The sequence below is a fragment of the Myripristis murdjan genome, chromosome 1 (assembly GCF_902150065.1).
Source record: "Myripristis murdjan chromosome 1, fMyrMur1.1, whole genome shotgun sequence".
NCBI classification, from domain to species: Eukaryota; Metazoa; Chordata; class Actinopteri; order Holocentriformes; family Holocentridae; genus Myripristis; species Myripristis murdjan.
The window spans coordinates 38,504,305-38,520,831 of NC_043980.1; the positions used below are offsets into that span (position 1 = coordinate 38,504,305).

At 41.2% G+C, this 16,527-nt stretch overlaps 1 protein-coding gene and 1 non-coding gene across 2 annotated transcripts; one reads left to right on the forward strand and one right to left on the reverse strand.

Annotated features, from left to right (window-relative positions):
- The first annotated feature begins 3,420 nt into the window (after nt 1-3,420).
- On the forward strand, nt 3,421-15,729 carry tmem176 (transmembrane protein 176). The gene is made up of 7 exons (XM_030054229.1): nt 3,421-3,634; nt 4,773-4,917; nt 7,285-7,395; nt 7,639-7,695; nt 7,786-7,932; nt 9,497-9,613; nt 14,693-15,729. Exons 2-7 carry the CDS (start codon nt 4,792-4,794, stop codon nt 14,750-14,752), a joined length of 618 nt encoding a protein of 205 aa, XP_029910089.1. The 5' UTR covers nt 3,421-3,634; nt 4,773-4,791; the 3' UTR covers nt 14,753-15,729.
- On the reverse strand, nt 4,540-4,612 carry trnak-cuu (transfer RNA lysine (anticodon CUU)). Its single transcript has one exon. It is a non-coding gene; the product is annotated as a tRNA-Lys (tRNA).
- Nucleotides 15,730-16,527: the final 798 nt, after the last annotated feature.

Here is a 16,527-nt window from a genome sequence, read left to right on the forward strand (position 1 = left end):
GGCAAAAGACTGGAGAGGGCAAAGGACAGTGGGAAGCCTCATTAAAGTAAGTGTTGTGTGTGCAAGAGAGAGAGAGAGAGAGAGAGAGAGAGAGAGAGAGAGAGAGAGAGAGAGAGAGAGAGAGAGAGTGAGAGAGTAGGTGGGCAAGAGATTGAGAAATACAGTACAGAATGAGAGAGCAAGAGAGAAACAAACAAAACAGAGACTGTGTGTGTGTGTGTGTGTGTGTGTGTGTGTGTGAAAGAGAGAGAGAGAGAGAGAGAGAGAGAGAAAGAGAGAGTGTGTTAGTTCATGAAAACCACATGTCAGAGTCCCAGTAGAAAAGACAGGAATGCCGCTGGATGAGAAGCAGATGTGGTGGGAGGAGGAGGAGGAGAAGAGAGAGAGAGGTGGAGGGGGGTGGTGGGTTGGAGGAAGAAAGGGGTGGGTGGGGGTGCAGGTTGATGATGAAATGAACTGACAAGGGCCGCCCCGCGAAGCGACAGGAACATTTAGTCCTTTAGTATTCTGAGGAAAAATCAACAGTCACCTATTTTTTCACCCAGCTGTGGGGGGGCTCCTTTCCATCACATTGTGACTTATTATCAAGGAGCTTTATCAGGCTAAATATTTGGCACTTATAAGCACAGTGGTATTTCCTCTCACCCCGTACATCACATGTACAAGGACTTGCCCTCGATGCAGTTGCTGCCGACTAAGGTGTTTACATGCCCCAATATTCCGGTTGGAACAGGAATATTCCAGGGGGCTTATTCGGAATTCTCTCCAACCGGAATATGACCTTAATCGGGTTCGGTGCGTGTTTACATGACACGTGCGCAACCGGAATATTGCGACTATTCCGGTTAATTCAGGAATAAAGTGTGCATGTAAACGTGCTCAATGACTGGGGTAAAGGATTGACAGAAATCATGTTGGCGCAAGAAACTTTCTGCTGGAGAAACTCAATTATTGAGCCATGCAAACTTTTACTCTGATTTGTGTTTTTTTTTTTAGATGTGCAGGAAAAGACAGGAGATAAGGAAATGGAGACAATAAACACACAGCGCTCAGGAAGGAAATGGAGAAAACTCTCTGTGAACTGTTCTGCATGCTCATCGAAGAATGCTTGATCATTTCATAGGAAATTCATTCATCGGAAACTGTTTGGAAAAGGGCAGGTGCTTTCAAAAACTACATGGCAGGTGATTGGATGAACCATAGATGAGTCTATCGCGGGCGAACTTCAACCAGTCAGGTCAATGAACCATATGACGCTGAAGGAGAGTGACAAGGAGGAAACAACAAGAGGCCACAGTCGGAGGAATGAATATGAATATGAATTCAATGAATATTCAAGGAAGAAATACTCTCCAGCTGTGATAGAACGGATGCTATAGCAGCGACTAGGTTACCTTGTCTACCTCTTCAAGAGCCACCAACTGCAGCCCCAGCAACACCTGTAGCTGCCAGACGGATACTGATTGGTTTGAACCATTGTGCACATCACTTGAGGTCTGGCAAGATGGATTCTCACATGATCGTGATCTCGCTAATCCAGCTGCCTCACAAGATAATTGTAGATAATTGTAATTGTAGGTTATGTCCACCTGCTGCTGCTGACAATATTCTCCACTAGTGGATTTCCAGCCAAGTACACTGTCCATAAATGAAAAGGTGAATATCATCTGGCCGTGCACAACTGGCCTTATTTTCCGGCCAGAGAAAACGCAGCAACTTCTCTCCGTCAGATGAAGCATTTATTTCCAAACATGCATTCAGTTCCAAACATTTGAATGTCTGTGGTTGGTGAGATATTGTCACAGATGCACACTGTTGCAACAAAGGGGTCTGCAGCACAAAGACTGCAGACCGGACCAGTCGAGTGCTGATAACAACCTATTCACATGGTAGAGTCTTTTCTGAGATGCGTGCATGCACACAACGTCTCTGAGGCAGAATAAGGAGAAGTGTGCTGTTTTACATTATTATTATTATTATTACAGCTGACATTTCTTTGCACTATAATGTCAACTGTACCTCTGAGAGAAATGAAAACTTTGGAAATAAAAAATACATCTGTTGCCACCTGCTTCCACCCTCTGGAGCAGAGGGGTGAAGCTCGAGGAAATCCCCACAGCAGAGTGCCCTCATCAGTGGGTTGCACTCTGCCAGCTTTGAGTCAGCTGCAGCAACGCTATCACCATGGATGGATGTGTGTATATTAAAGTATTGTAAACTGTCTTTGAAACAAAAACTAAACAGCTCTTTTCTTTTACTTCTGCACAGTAACCTTGAGCCAGAGGAAAAACAACCCATCGTACTATCACAAATAATTGTATTTACACTCACAAAAAGGGTAGTGGGGCTTTTCTGTTATTTTGGGAGCTGTTCTTTCCGCACTATGGAAGCGAATGGAGAGACAGAACTACAGTATTGTGGACAATCAGTCCAGGGAGCACAGAGCAAATGAGGATATCACACTACTATGTGGACTCATGTAACACCCGACAACTCACTCATGTAACACTCAACTCATATAACAATCCAACACTCTATCCAAGTCCAAGAGCGAGAAACAACATCCAGACAGAGCAGGAGTGACATGGGCACTGAGTAATCAAATCTGGTCAAATCAAATAATAATAATAATAATAATAATAATAATAATAATAATAATAAATCAAATTACAGAACAGATAATGGCAGATGGCAGAAAAACCTAGCATCAACAAGGCAGACAAATGCTTTAGATTTCTCATGCATGTCATGTTGCATTATTAAGCAGGGTGATACTGTATCTTTACCATTTTCAAATTATAATAGCGTGTATGTGTGTGACCCTAGTCCTTCTTGTGCATACTATGAGACAGAGCCCTGCCGGCCCCTGTGGGGGCCCACCCCTGGAGGTTTTTGGACCCCAGTTTGAAAACCACTAATCAAAATGTGTACTCCTTCCGAAACCTGTTCATAAAAAAAGAAAGAGGGAGGGCAGATGCATACAGAGCGCATAATTTTTATCAAGTTCGAATGATCAAATAGTTTCCAATTTAAGCACAGTGGCACTTACCTCGATTTTAAAAACTTTGCAAGGGAGTGTAGACTTGCCTCGGAAAGCTGTCAACAAGAGCGGGACCTGGTCTGTCCTGGAAAACAAAGAGTTGCTTTTTGTCTCTTCAGATAAAAGATTTCACTATATGGGGAAAAAAAAAATCCCGATGAAAATGTGTTTCTGGAAATTTACCGAAAGGAGAGGAAGAGAGGGAGGAGCCCGGCGATGATAAGTCCAATGCAGAGCGTGCAAAATGTGGAGAAAACAAACACATCCTTTCTGCATCATTCTGCACAGTCTCTCTCTCTCTCTCTCTCTCTCTCTCTCTCTCTCTCTCTCTCTCTCTCTGTGTTGTTTAATATGCTACATACACGCACGCACGACACGCACACAAAAGGCAGTCACTTACATCAAAACTCAGAGGAACAAGGGGCTGGCGGTTGCGAAATCACTGCTACTTTCCCGACTCAATTCTAAATGTTGAGGAGTGGTCGACAGGAGGATTAAAGAGGACTTTCTACTGTTCATCTCCCACTGATTGTAGTCACCTCCATACCCTGGGCTCCAGGGCGCCAGCTGATACACTTATCTCAAGGAACAAAGGTAGGATCAACAAGTTTGAACCTTTTCAAATCGTCAGCAACCACTGCTGGCGATTATTCAAACCAAGTGTCTCCAGTTAAAAAGGCGTTGGCCCCCGCGCTTTGATAAAGTGAATAACAGATCAATGGATTGGACCGAATTAAACAAAATAGTGCCAAGGGCTGAAATTCTAGCAGATTATTCTAGAGCATTTTATTTCCCCAGAAAGACCCTCATATTCTTGGTAAGTATGAATATGGATGCATGGACTCAGTTGTGGGGACCCAAGTGGACCAAGTGTCATTTAAAAAAACAAAACAAAACAAAACAAACAAACAAACAAAAAACAGAAGCTCTAATTGTGTATTACTTGGTATAAGTGTTAGAGTGCCAGTCTGACTGCTTTAATGCCAAGCTAGAATAATGTGCCATGTTTAGTACAAACTGGTAGAAGCTGTTTGCCTCGGCCCAAACTAAACCAACTCTTGCACGAGTTAAAGGGATAGTTCACTCATTTTGTAAAACATGATAGTATTTTACCCCTACCCCCTCCTAGCTGTTATGTAGGACAGTAGTGGTGCTTATTAAAACTTATTTAACACTTTGAGTGGATTAAAGTGGTTATTTTAGCTGGGGGGAAGTCCACCTCAATGGCAGGACAGTTAGCAGTTTGCATTAACAGTTAGCATTTGGAGCATCCAGCCAGTATTCAGCACTCAGTAACAATGAGAGAAAAATAGCAGCCCACCCACCCCCAGCAAAATGAGAAAACGTTCACCATAATTCAATTTGCTTGAAATTATTGTGACATTAAAAGTCACCACACATGCACAATCTAACCACTTTTAATGTATTTGTGTTCAAGTGATAGATAGATAGATACTTTATTGATCCCAACCAGGGAAATTCTGGAAACTAAATGACTCCGCCCAACGTGGGGCTCGAACCCACGACCCTGAGATTAAGAGTCTCATGCTCTACCGACTGAGCTAGCCGGGCTGTGTAAGTGTTCAATTATGACATATAAACATCTTTTTTGTTTCATATCAGGGTTAGGGTAACCCTTTTATAGGGCAAAATGGGGGTCCGTGGCTTAATCAAAGTCGACTTGGGGTCGGCAACATGAAAAATGTTGAAATCCCCTGCTTTATCCATACAGGTACCCTCCCCTAAAGGTGATGGCGGTGTCCATTTCCAGGGATCTGTCAGTGCATGTCCTCCACGATGTGAATGCTAGCAAGCTGACCGACAGACAGCAGGCCCTGCGTGCCAGTGTCCAGAAAGGAGAGCCTAAATGTCTAGGGGTGAGTCACCAAGTGTGTGTGTGTGTGTGTGTGTGTGCAGGTATATTACTATGCATAAGAGGAGACCAGTCTGAGCCGTGACGTGACATTTTCGGTAGAGTTAGACAAATATCTCCGTGTGCTGGTCAGTCATATTGTCATCTTCAAATGGGGGTTCCTTTCCTCCATCTCAAATGAAAAATGTTCCTGCAGAGGCAGCATTTTCAGACATGAAGGCCTCAAGTCTTGTTCCAGTCAGATTTATTGCTTAACTTGCTGCCTTCTGAACAGCCTCTGTTGTTGTTTTTTGTTCCAGTGCAAATTAGGGCTGAACAGTTTAACAAAATATCAAAATCACAATATGACCAAGTTCACTATTCAAATTTCAGGAGCTGCATCTGCATAATGACGGGAAAATGTTTGACAAAACATTGTTGTAAATAAAGTATTATGATGCTAAGAGACACCCTAGCCTTCAAACTGTATTTTCCAGATGTAAGTAACCACGTTTGTATAGTTCAGACTCCAGCAAAATCACACCATCATCATTTTAATAGCTTTTTCAGTGAAAATTACAATGCAAAAATTAGAATTCCCACTAAAATCCTGACTCATATCACAAACACAATATCGGTCATATCCGTGATCAATAAAAAATTGGGCACAAAAAATTGTATGTGATTACAGCTTTACATGCCTGAAATGAAAGACATGCTTGGATTGTGTAAAACTGCTGAGCACAACATCAGTCTCTGCCGACAGTGAGAAAAGAGAAATTTGTTAAAGGCAGAGGTGAGATAAAGAATCCCAAGGCCACTTATGGGAGCTGCTCTAATGTTTGTGTATTGGAGGACCAGTTAGAACTAGTCCCAAAGTGTTATTATCAGTACTCATGTGAGTATCAAAAGAGGAGATTCTCTGGAGACATTTTGAGAAAGCCAGCTTGCTGTTTTGTGTTTCTCACATGCTGTGTGTAATAAAGACACATCCATCACATATGAATTTAGTGAGAAATTCTTCTGAGACGCTAGAATTACCCTCGCCGCATCTACAAAGGGGGATTGGATGTTTTCTTTCAGACATCTGTTGTGTTGGTGTGGTTGTTGTGTAACTGTGGGACATGGGAACAGATTGAAAAGTTCAATTTAACCCTCAGTGAAAGCTGATTGTTTCCTGTTGTGTACCTCAGTGAAACTGTTCAGTCCAAGTCACAATTCTCCAATGTAGTCAACAGGCAGTCACTGACTCTCTCTCATGAACTGGCACAACTGTTGTATGTATGGACAAATTCTCAGGGTCCTATGTTGCCAGTTCAATATTCTGTTTACACACAATAACTCTAACCCCCTGAATACAGGGCAGGGAAACATCTTTTTCAGGTTCCTATAATGTGCTATATAGAGCTGGGGAACATAGCACCATAGGAGCATAGGACCTTTGGGACTTTATGACCTTGGGAACATAGGACCCTGGGGACATAGGACCTTGGGGACATTGTGACCTTGGGAACATAGGACCCTGGGGACATAGGACCTTGAGGACACATGACCTTGGGAACCTAGGACCCTGCAAGAGCATATATGTAGAACTGGGGAACACAGGTCCCTGGGAAGATAGGACCTTGCAGACACAGGACCCTGGGAACATAGGGCCCGTTTCCACCGCAGGAACTTAGGGGTAGTTTTATGGGGTCGGGGCCGTGATGCGTGTCTCCACCACAGGAACCACCCCCGAAGGACAGAGTTCCGGAACTTTTACAGGGGCTAAGCAAGTCCCTGCCTCGGAGTAGGTACTCTGAACAGCCCCGAAAAACTCCTGTGTGAGGCTTGGGGTTTACTTGGTGCTGATTGGATATACTCAAGGATGTGACGTCAACAGAAAGTGACAAAATAGCCGGCATTTTTAAAACTCAGCAGACAACGAGGAGTCGCATTTTTAAACGGAGTTGTTGACAATCGTCTTTCTTTTTCTGCTTTCTTCTTCTTACTTCTGCCTCGTACTTCTGCTTCTTCTTCTTTGTTGTTGTTCTTCTTTGTTTCTTTGCCGCCGCGTGGCCTGGTCAAAATGGTCGCGCAACGATTACGTCGCATCCAGAGCCCGGTAACTTTACAGGAACCTTCCTCCTACTCGGCCCTCTCAGTGGAGACATGGCAGTCGAGAGGGCCGAGCGAGAGGACGTTCCTGTAGTAGCTCCTGCCCCCCAAATAGTACCAGGAACTTCTTCAGTGGAAACGGGCCTATGGAACCCTGGGGGCATGGGACCCTGCTGATCTATCAGCGTAAATGTTGAGATATATGGAATGGAATGATCACAGCACATGGGCTAGCTAATTCTTAGTGTGTGTGTGTGTGTGTGTGTGTGTGTGTGTGTGTGTGTGTGTGTGCCAGGTCTCTCAGGTGATGTTGGGTGTGATGGTAATGTCCTACTCCATTCCTCTCATTTTCACTGAGATCACTGAGGTGGTCAGGCTGGGAGTGCCTTGGTGGAGTGGCCTGTCGGTGAGTCTTTGAGTGTGTGAGAGAAAACACATGCTACTGCTTTAACTGAGGAGCAGCAATCGAGGGAATGATCTGTATTTAGCCATAGATTTTGATTCCTGTCCAACTTGCATCTGTTATTAAAAACAAGCAAAAACGATAATATAATGATGATGCTGATGTTGCAATCTCATTTGGACAATGACCACCCTTTCACCAACTTTTCCCCCTGTGTGACTGTGTCTCCTGCCTTTGTGTGCCCAGTTCATCATATCAGGAGTGGTCGCTATTGTTGTAGAGAAACACTGCAGCATGAAAACTGTAAGTCTGATGAACACACATACTACTTATACAGACAAACTCCACTGCTAAAACTAACGCAGGAATAATGAAATGTGCTCTTATTCACAGGTGGGGCTGTGTATAGGGGTGAGTGTGGTGTCCATTGTGCTGTCGGTTGTGGCTTTGATTGTCTACTCTGTGGACTTGGAGAAGAACCCTGAGTCTCAGTGTGTCCTCCTGTACAATCGCAGCTGTGATGAGAAATACTATGCCGTGGTGCGTATACGATTGAATTTAGTCCATTACACTTTTTTTGGCATGAAGGCTTCACTTTATTTCTTTTTTAAATTTTGGGGAGGATTTTTTGGAAGTTAACTGTCTTATATTTTTTAAACAAATTTCTTGGGTTATATGCAAATTTTCGCTTGGTTTGTTTTTGTACATTCTATTCACTGCCTTTTTGGTAATTTTCTGGATTTTTTTGCCACTTTATACTATTATCTTGCTAATTTTAAAATAGTTTCTCGCTGATTTGTTTATCACCTTTTTCCCATATTTTTGAGAGAAATCAAGCAAATTTGCAAAGGCTTTCAACGGGCTAAATGCTTCTAAAAACAATGAAACACACAAAATCTGATGTCAATCCAGCATTACGGATCTGACATTTACAGAAATAACTTTAATAATTATAGATGTAGTTTTCTTGTGATTTTTGTGATTTTCTTTTATTAGTTTTTTATTACACTAATGTTCACATACTTTTATGTTATTCTGTTTCTATTTCATTTTAACAGGGACAATGCATGTTAATAAACATTTCTGTAAACCCAAATTCACCAAAAGGCTAGTTTTCTGCTGCAGTTCTTTGCCAGATGTTACACAGGCTCCTTAAAAATAATTTGCTAAATTGCTCATCACTTTTTTCCCATGTTTTCCCATGAATTTTGCCAGTTTTCAAATATTTAAGTCATTTTCATAAAATAAAAAAGAGGAAAACTACAGGAATAATAAATGTGGGATGTTAAACATGACACTACCAGAGCCTGTGCTCAGTGGATATGCAGGAATGAAAGGTATGAAACAACATACAAGCTCAGTCGATATGCACGCATGAAAGGTATGAAACAACATACGGGCTACAGCATCATAAGGGCTATGCAAAATTCTTAAGCGGAGAATGTAACCAAAATTTAAAATTAAACAAAAGGTGAAATATACACAGAATCAAACAAGTTACAAATGGTGAAAATATAAATATTCTATATGCAATGTATGCAAATGAGAGAGACTGTGGAAATATGAAGATGCAAAATAAGTGAATTTATAGCTTAAGTCCATGACATGCAAAATATGTGCCATATGCCATATTTATTTTAATAAGAGAATATGCACATGTAATAATATTGATATTGCTGTAATTAAAAAATTTTTACCTATTCATGTGTATACGTATGGATATATTTGATGCATTGAAATGGCCGGAACCATTATATTATCAATATGTAGTATGTATTAGACGGACATGAGAATGTCAAGAAAGCAAATATGTGAAACGCAGCATACACACACGTGTGAAATATGCATTGTGTTGACATTAGTAGGTCTGTATAAAAGGTTGTTCATATGTACACAAATTGTGCAGGTGTGCCGATGTGTCCACTGTATGAAACATTTTGAGTTCACAGCTGTAGATAATATTTACAGAATCTTTGCATATAAAAAGAGGGGCACTACTGCGTGTTTGGAGGTACGAAAATCAAGGAATGTGCCTTTTTAATTAAGGACTTGGGTTGTGTTAGGTACAGAAAATGATGTGCGCACTCTGTCTCCCCACCAACAGAGGCTGAGCAGAGGAGTGAAGTCGTCCCTTCTTCTTTTCACCTTGGTCCAGACAGTCATCTCCTCCACTCTGTGCTACCTTCTCTACACGAAGAGACGCAGCTTCGGACAGTATGCTGTAAGAATCCAACTCGAATGATGCTCTCTCACTTAGCAAAGAACTACACTCAGTGACACTCCTCAAAGTGCATCCAGATCCAACAAAATGACCTTTATGTCTGACATTTTCAACAGTGTTTATGCCCAGTTAAGTCACCACACATTCAGACCGATGGCAGTCTAAGCACAGAGCACATATGTGAATGCTGAGGATGATGCAAGGCCCATTTCTTACAGTTCTGCAAAGCAAAATGGGCAACCGAATATATGTAATGCATCTGTTGCAATATCACACATGACAGGTAAGGGCACTGAATGAAAAATGCTGGTAAAGGGCAACTACCAATGAAGAAAAACACATGTTCCTGTGTAAACAAATAATAATAATGATGTATTTTATTTGTATAGCACTTTTATGGTGCTCAAAGACTGTAGCTGCTTAACAAAAGATTCTTGATTTATTACATTGTGGACATGTTTCAGCTTCTGCCGTTCTCAACATCTTCAGCTTTGGAGAATAAATGCCCCATGATGAACCTTAGTGCAGCTCAAGGTAGAAAAGTAGTCGCTTACTCAAAGACACTTTCAATAAAGAGAAAAAATATAAAGGTAAAACAGGGTCAGGCAATGGAGGGTTTTGCAGGTTGCAAGGATCGGTTTGAATTGAATTTGTTGTGGAATGGGGAGACAGTGGAGGTTTTGAAGGACCGGTGATGTGGTCTCTTGGGCAGGACTGGGTGAGCTGGATGTACTGCAGTTTGTTGAGGACTTAGCTTGATGTACCATGCAGTAGTCGAGTCTTAATGTGATGAAGGTTTGGATGAGGGTTTGAGTGGCTGAGAAGGAGAGTGATTGATGGAGATAGGCAATATTCTTTAAATGGAAAAATGCTGTTTGACTGATGTGACTCACGTGGGGTTCAGAAGAGATGGTGGGGGCAAATATAACATCAAGGTTGTGGATGTGTTGTGAGGTGCGTCTAGGGAAGCCATTAATGGAGCCAGTAAGGGAAAAATTGTGGGTAAATTTGGTTAGGGTCTAGGAGACTGTCACTGAGGGGAAACATGTAGAGAATAAAGCGGAGGGAACCAAGCACCGAGCCATGGGGGATACCTTGTGTGACAGGTGCTGTTGTAGATTTGCAGTTATTGATGTTGATGCAATGGTATCAGAGAGGTATGATTTACACCAGGAGATGGCAGTGCCAATGATGATGAAGAAGGATTTGAGGCGAATGAGGAAGATGGAGTGGTTGGCGGTATCAGATGCTGTGTTGAGGTCCAGTAGAATGAGGATGTTGAGGGAGCCAGAGTCAGAGGAGGAGCTGACTTTCAGCAATGCCATTTCGATGTTGTGTAAAGATCTGAATCAGGATTGCAATGTTTTGTAATAGATGATTGGAGGTGAGGTAGTCTTTGAGCACAGAATGACAAATTCTGGTATTTATGACAGAAAGGGGAGGTTGGATATACATGTGAAGTTATCAAGGATTTCAGGGTCAAGACTGGACTTTTTCAGGTTGGGGACAATGTGGCAAGTTTGGGTGCAGTAGGGATGTAGCTGACGGATGAAAGTGTTAATGACTGTAGTGATGAGTGGACCGATGGTTGGGAGATAGGCTTTGGTATATTTGGAGGGGATGGGCTCTGGCAGCAGTCTTCATTCTGGCTAGAAATTTGGAGAGGTCATAGGTGGAGATAGGGGAAAACTCAGAGAGGGACTGGTTTGTCAGGGGCAGGGTGATGCATACAGGGTCAGAGGGCACATGGGTGGGAGTGGCCCGTTGGCTGGAGATTTAGTCAATGATAAAAAGTTATTGGCTGCAAAGGATTGGGAATGGTTGTCCATTGGTTTTAGGAGTTTGACTGACTGTGGAGAAAAGCAACTTGGGGAGCCAGACTACGAGATCAGAGTCGTATGTGGAGCGGGTAATGTGTGGAGCAAGCTTGTATTTTTGAAGGTGGGCTTTGTAGATAGATAGATAGATAGTTTTGGCCATAGTCTGACGAACTATGACCACGACATTTTCTGAGTCCCTTGTAGTGTAGCTAGCTACTTTCTGCAAAAAGTACCTTGGCTGTAGCCTCGCTACTTTAAATCAAGAGTAGCTTGTAGCTTGCCAAGCTACAATCTCAAAGAAGCTTCCCCAACACTGGATTTATCTCAGATGTGACCAGAATAATCACTCTAGTGTGGTGTGGGGGGAATTTTACTCAGCCATCAGTAAAACCTGCAGTGAAACAGCTGCTAACCCATCTAAAACGATTTTATTAGTCTGGCTTTCACTGGTTTTAGTGTCCCATGATGGTCTAAATGCAGTTTCAAAGGCTACTCCATCCCAACAACAAATCATTGAATACAGATTCAGAACATGTCAAAGAAATTAAAATGTCAGTATTGGTGTATTAGAATATTGGCCTCCAAAAAAAACATATCACGTGAAACCTAGTTGGAAAAGTAACAAAGTCTTCCTTAACTGAACAAATTGTTTTACAGTCCTCCTTTTGCTTTGGCTCAGTTTGCACAGTTTCAGTGTACAAACCTCAGTGCAAAGACCCAAGCTGAGCTGCCAAAATCTTGAGACACAAGACACTTCTTACATACAAAGTGCACAAATCACAGCTCACTTGTTAGAATACACCCTCCACATAGAAGAGGAGTGTGTCAACAGACATGCTCCTCACTAAATCAACTCAGCATCTGTTTTCAGTCATGCCTCATTACATCCAGTGACATTGCCCTGGTTTGCAGCACTGCAACAAAACTGCTTATTAATTTACACTTTAGAGCTGTTTTATCACCACCACCACCATTACTATGAATATCTAAATCTATATATATTATGAAATGATAATTGAATATTCTGTTTTGAAGAGATTATTTTTATTTGTCAGTATTTTTGGATAATGAGTCATTTATTTGAAATGTAACAAACTGAAATTGAATGATGAATACTTCCAATGCTCTGATGCTGTGATGGCCATTTTACATGATGCATTACATGATGATTTTATTTGACAACCTGTTTTTACTTGCCATAGGGATTTTAAACACAAAATTAAGAGTATCAACATTTCGCAAGCAGTTTTGCAAGTTTTGCACTTTGAAGCCAGTGTAAATAGTCAAAGCAATCATAAAGAAAAAAAAAACTGTAAAAAAAAATCTAAAACATTACCAGGTTTTCTGGAGCTGTGTCGTGACTCACCCCAATATCCCCAAAAGTCTGCAATCCTGAGCCCTTAGTCATAACAATGTGCACATTGTTTTAATAGGCAGAGAGATCATTTCCTTTGTTTACTACTCTCTCCCTAGGCTGATATTAACCCATCGCTGCTAATTTAGCCCAACTCTTACATTTCAAAGTAAAATGATGCCTTTTCCATGGTCTCATGCCATAACAGCTATTTGTAACTCTTTCACCACAGCAGTGTTTATTTGTGTGACAGGATCATCAGCATTATTGTGTCGAAGCCAGCTGAGCATTGTAGCATCTTGGTTTTATTTGTGTTTACATGAAACAGCTGCCATATTAAAATACCAACAGCCAGAGGCCCTAAGCAGTTCTCCATCCCACACATCTAAACAGGAAATAGCAGATACCTTTACTTTCCATAATGTATTTGTAGAAATTCTACAAAATAACACCAAAGAAAATACTTTAAGTACACTCATTAATTTATCCCAGACTGCAATCACTCAATCAATTAATCCAGAGCTTCAACAAGCACACATGAGAACTCTGTGGTAGAAGAGGCAGAGATGTATACATAGACATGTTGCATTGTGAATAAGGGGATTCACATAATGTACATGCCCAAATACTGACCAGCTGCTAGTTGGCTTGGTTTTCATATTCCCATACACCCACCTTTGATTTAGAACAACAAGTTCATGGATGCCTGTTCTCTGAGAACTGTCAAAAGACATTCTGGGAAACATTGGGAGATACTAACTAGAGGCAGATGAGTCAGATTGACGGAAAGTGAGTACAAATAAAATACAGCACCAACCAACCACCAACTACTAACACGTCACTTCATGGGTGGTTCCTCATTGGGGAAAAACGTGATTGCTCATTGAACCAGTAGGCTCCACCAACAACTATTTTAAAAAATGTTCCTTAGAGAACTTTTTTTTTTTTTTTTTTGCCTAAAGTTCTTGGAAAAAACCATTTCTACTTCTTCTATGTGGTGTGAGCAGTTCCTTATGAAATCAAAAGCCAGCTAGATCCTCTCCTTCAGCTTGACAGTATCCTTCACTGGTGGTGTTCACCAGCAAGTTCATGGGTTGTTGCCATGACAAGCATTGCTTTAATTGATAATTAATGGGCCATGGGAATTTGTTCATCCTGTCGACATGTGTATTATGGATTTGGAATAGGCTTAGAACCATGATATCCAAGGTATTCTGTGGGAGGTGATGCTGGAGTGATGTGCAGTAGTGTGGTTTGCAGCTGAGTATGATGTAGTCAGAAAGAGGGTCAACACTCCCAGGGTCACCAGAGAGACCATTTACATGAGTAATCAGTTGAATAGCAGGGTGGATGTCCCACTTACAACACCTGCTCCATAGAAAGCAAACCCATCATCTTCTCTATGGAGCGCTTTCTCGTTAAACTTGTAAACTGACAGAATTTCCAAAGTTTGTGCAGCACTTGGCCATATAAGAATACTCTGGCATAAAGACGTCAGCTATGTCCTGCAGTCAAGTACTTCCCAGGTCAGAGGGTGAGCTATGCATTTCCAAACTTTAAAAATGTGAGAAGATGAGTGAGTTTACTGAAATCAACCAACAGCCTTCTTCTCCTTGAAAAGAAGAATTTCAGATTCTCACAGTTTCATGATGTTTTCTGTACCTACTGATGACCATAAAACATTTAAATGAAAAATGGCACCTTTTAGTCAACCATCCCTTTAAGTGTAGATCTCAGAATCAGATCTAGTGACACCTTGAAATCTTGGGCTTGAAATCGTACAATGTGAATAATCACTCAAGAAAATCAAGAATAATTTACTTGCTGAGGTTTATCACTTCAGTAATTCTCTCTGTTTGTCTGTCTCTGTCTCTCTGTCTGTCTGTCACTCTCTCTGATTTGCAGTCTCTTAATGAAGGTGCTCCAGCAACCCCCACAACAGTCACACCCCCAGACATGAACTGATCAGTTACTTGACCAGGCAATCATCTGTCTTTGATGTGACTGTTCACCCAACGTCAAGACGACTGGTCATCTTTCATCGAGGTTACTGATCACTTATTGTTCAAGTTTTCATCTTTTCACATGCCTGCCAGTTTCCTGTTTGAACTCTGAGAACTGACCATTGTGCTACCTGAGGGTGCAGATTAGTGAGATTGAAGCGTATCTGCTTTCATGTGCCGTTCTTATGAATGCCTGTCAAATCCCTGAATATTGGATTATTGGTGCAGTTCGGCCAGATAACTGAAAGCACCTGTGACCAATAGATGTACAATAGAAGGATGGAAGGAAGAAAGAGGAAGAACAAAAGCTAGAGGGGAAGGAAGGAAAGGTGATATTGTGCCTAATATTGGCATATTGTTTTAGTCATACCAGATTATTGATCAACTTGAAGGGGAAATGAGGGAAGGAAGGAGAGAGGTCGTGAAGAAATAATTGAATGAACAATTAAATGAACCAACAAAAATCTAAGACAAAAGATTACCCTGCACCCAAAATAAATAGGGATTTTGAGACATAATTGATTAAGCTGTCACAGACTCATGCCACTTTCTTAATTCACAGCCATGAAATAATATCTTATCTTAAAAGTCTTAATGTATTCTAGATTATTCTTATTCAGAGAAAAAAAAGTTTGTACTGAAGTACATGAGCCATCTTTTGACTGTTCCTTTTTCTGTTGATTTTATTTGAACATTTTGGATGGCATAGCATGGTGTTGGTGTGAAATGGCTTTTTCTCTTACAGTTCCGGGAGGAATGTGACACTAAGTATGCACAGTTTTATAATTCAGTATGTTTACACAAAGTTACTCACAAGAGATATGCTCATAAATGTTTTCCTAAATCTTTGATATAGTTTTGTATATTTTTATTAAATAAAACCATGTATCTGAATGTATGTATATAACTATGAATATGTAAATTATATACATTGTGTCTGTAAAAGCATGGTCATGTGAATTTTGTCAACGCACATTCACATCATTTAAGCATGAGGCAGTTGTGTGGTTTTCACTCAGCTCACCTATAAAACCCCATCCAAACCCAAATCACATGTTTTCAGAGCACTGCGGAATAATTCTAAACCTAAATCTATTCTGTATTTTCATCAGGCTGTCAAAATATCAGCCATGCCGCCTGGCAGTACAAGGAATAATCTGCAGATTTGTCATATAATATCAATGGGCATCTGCTGCTCTTATCATCCAGTGACTGGTGGCTCCTCCGTGGGAAAACTAAAAAAATAAAAGAACTGGATAATAGACCGGTGAACACCAGTGTGATTAATGACATCAGATAAGGTTCTGTTCCTCTAAGTGCACCAGAGTCTTTCCAGTGAACCAACATGAACAACAGCGGGACCCAGACTCTGTTAGACCTGCATGGAACACAACCTTAATGTTTTTATTAACACCTGTGTTTACCCTGCTATTTCATTTCAAAATGGCTGCTGTGAAAACGGTCGTTCAGCAGGAGCAGTTTTCGGCACAGTGGCTGAGCAGACCTGCTTACAGGAGCATAATAGAAGCTCTGATTCTAAAAGATGTCTGACGGTGTCCATTTTGAACTTAAGTATCCCTCAGGGTGGGAAAGTCCACCTGGAACATTTTTTTTGTGGATGTCACATAAAACTAGCTGTATTTAGGCAATATCGGACTTGAGGTCCTGCCGTTATTCTGAATATTAGCAAGGCTGTGATTCAGTGGTAGGCTGAAGGTAATCACAGTAGTGCTGATA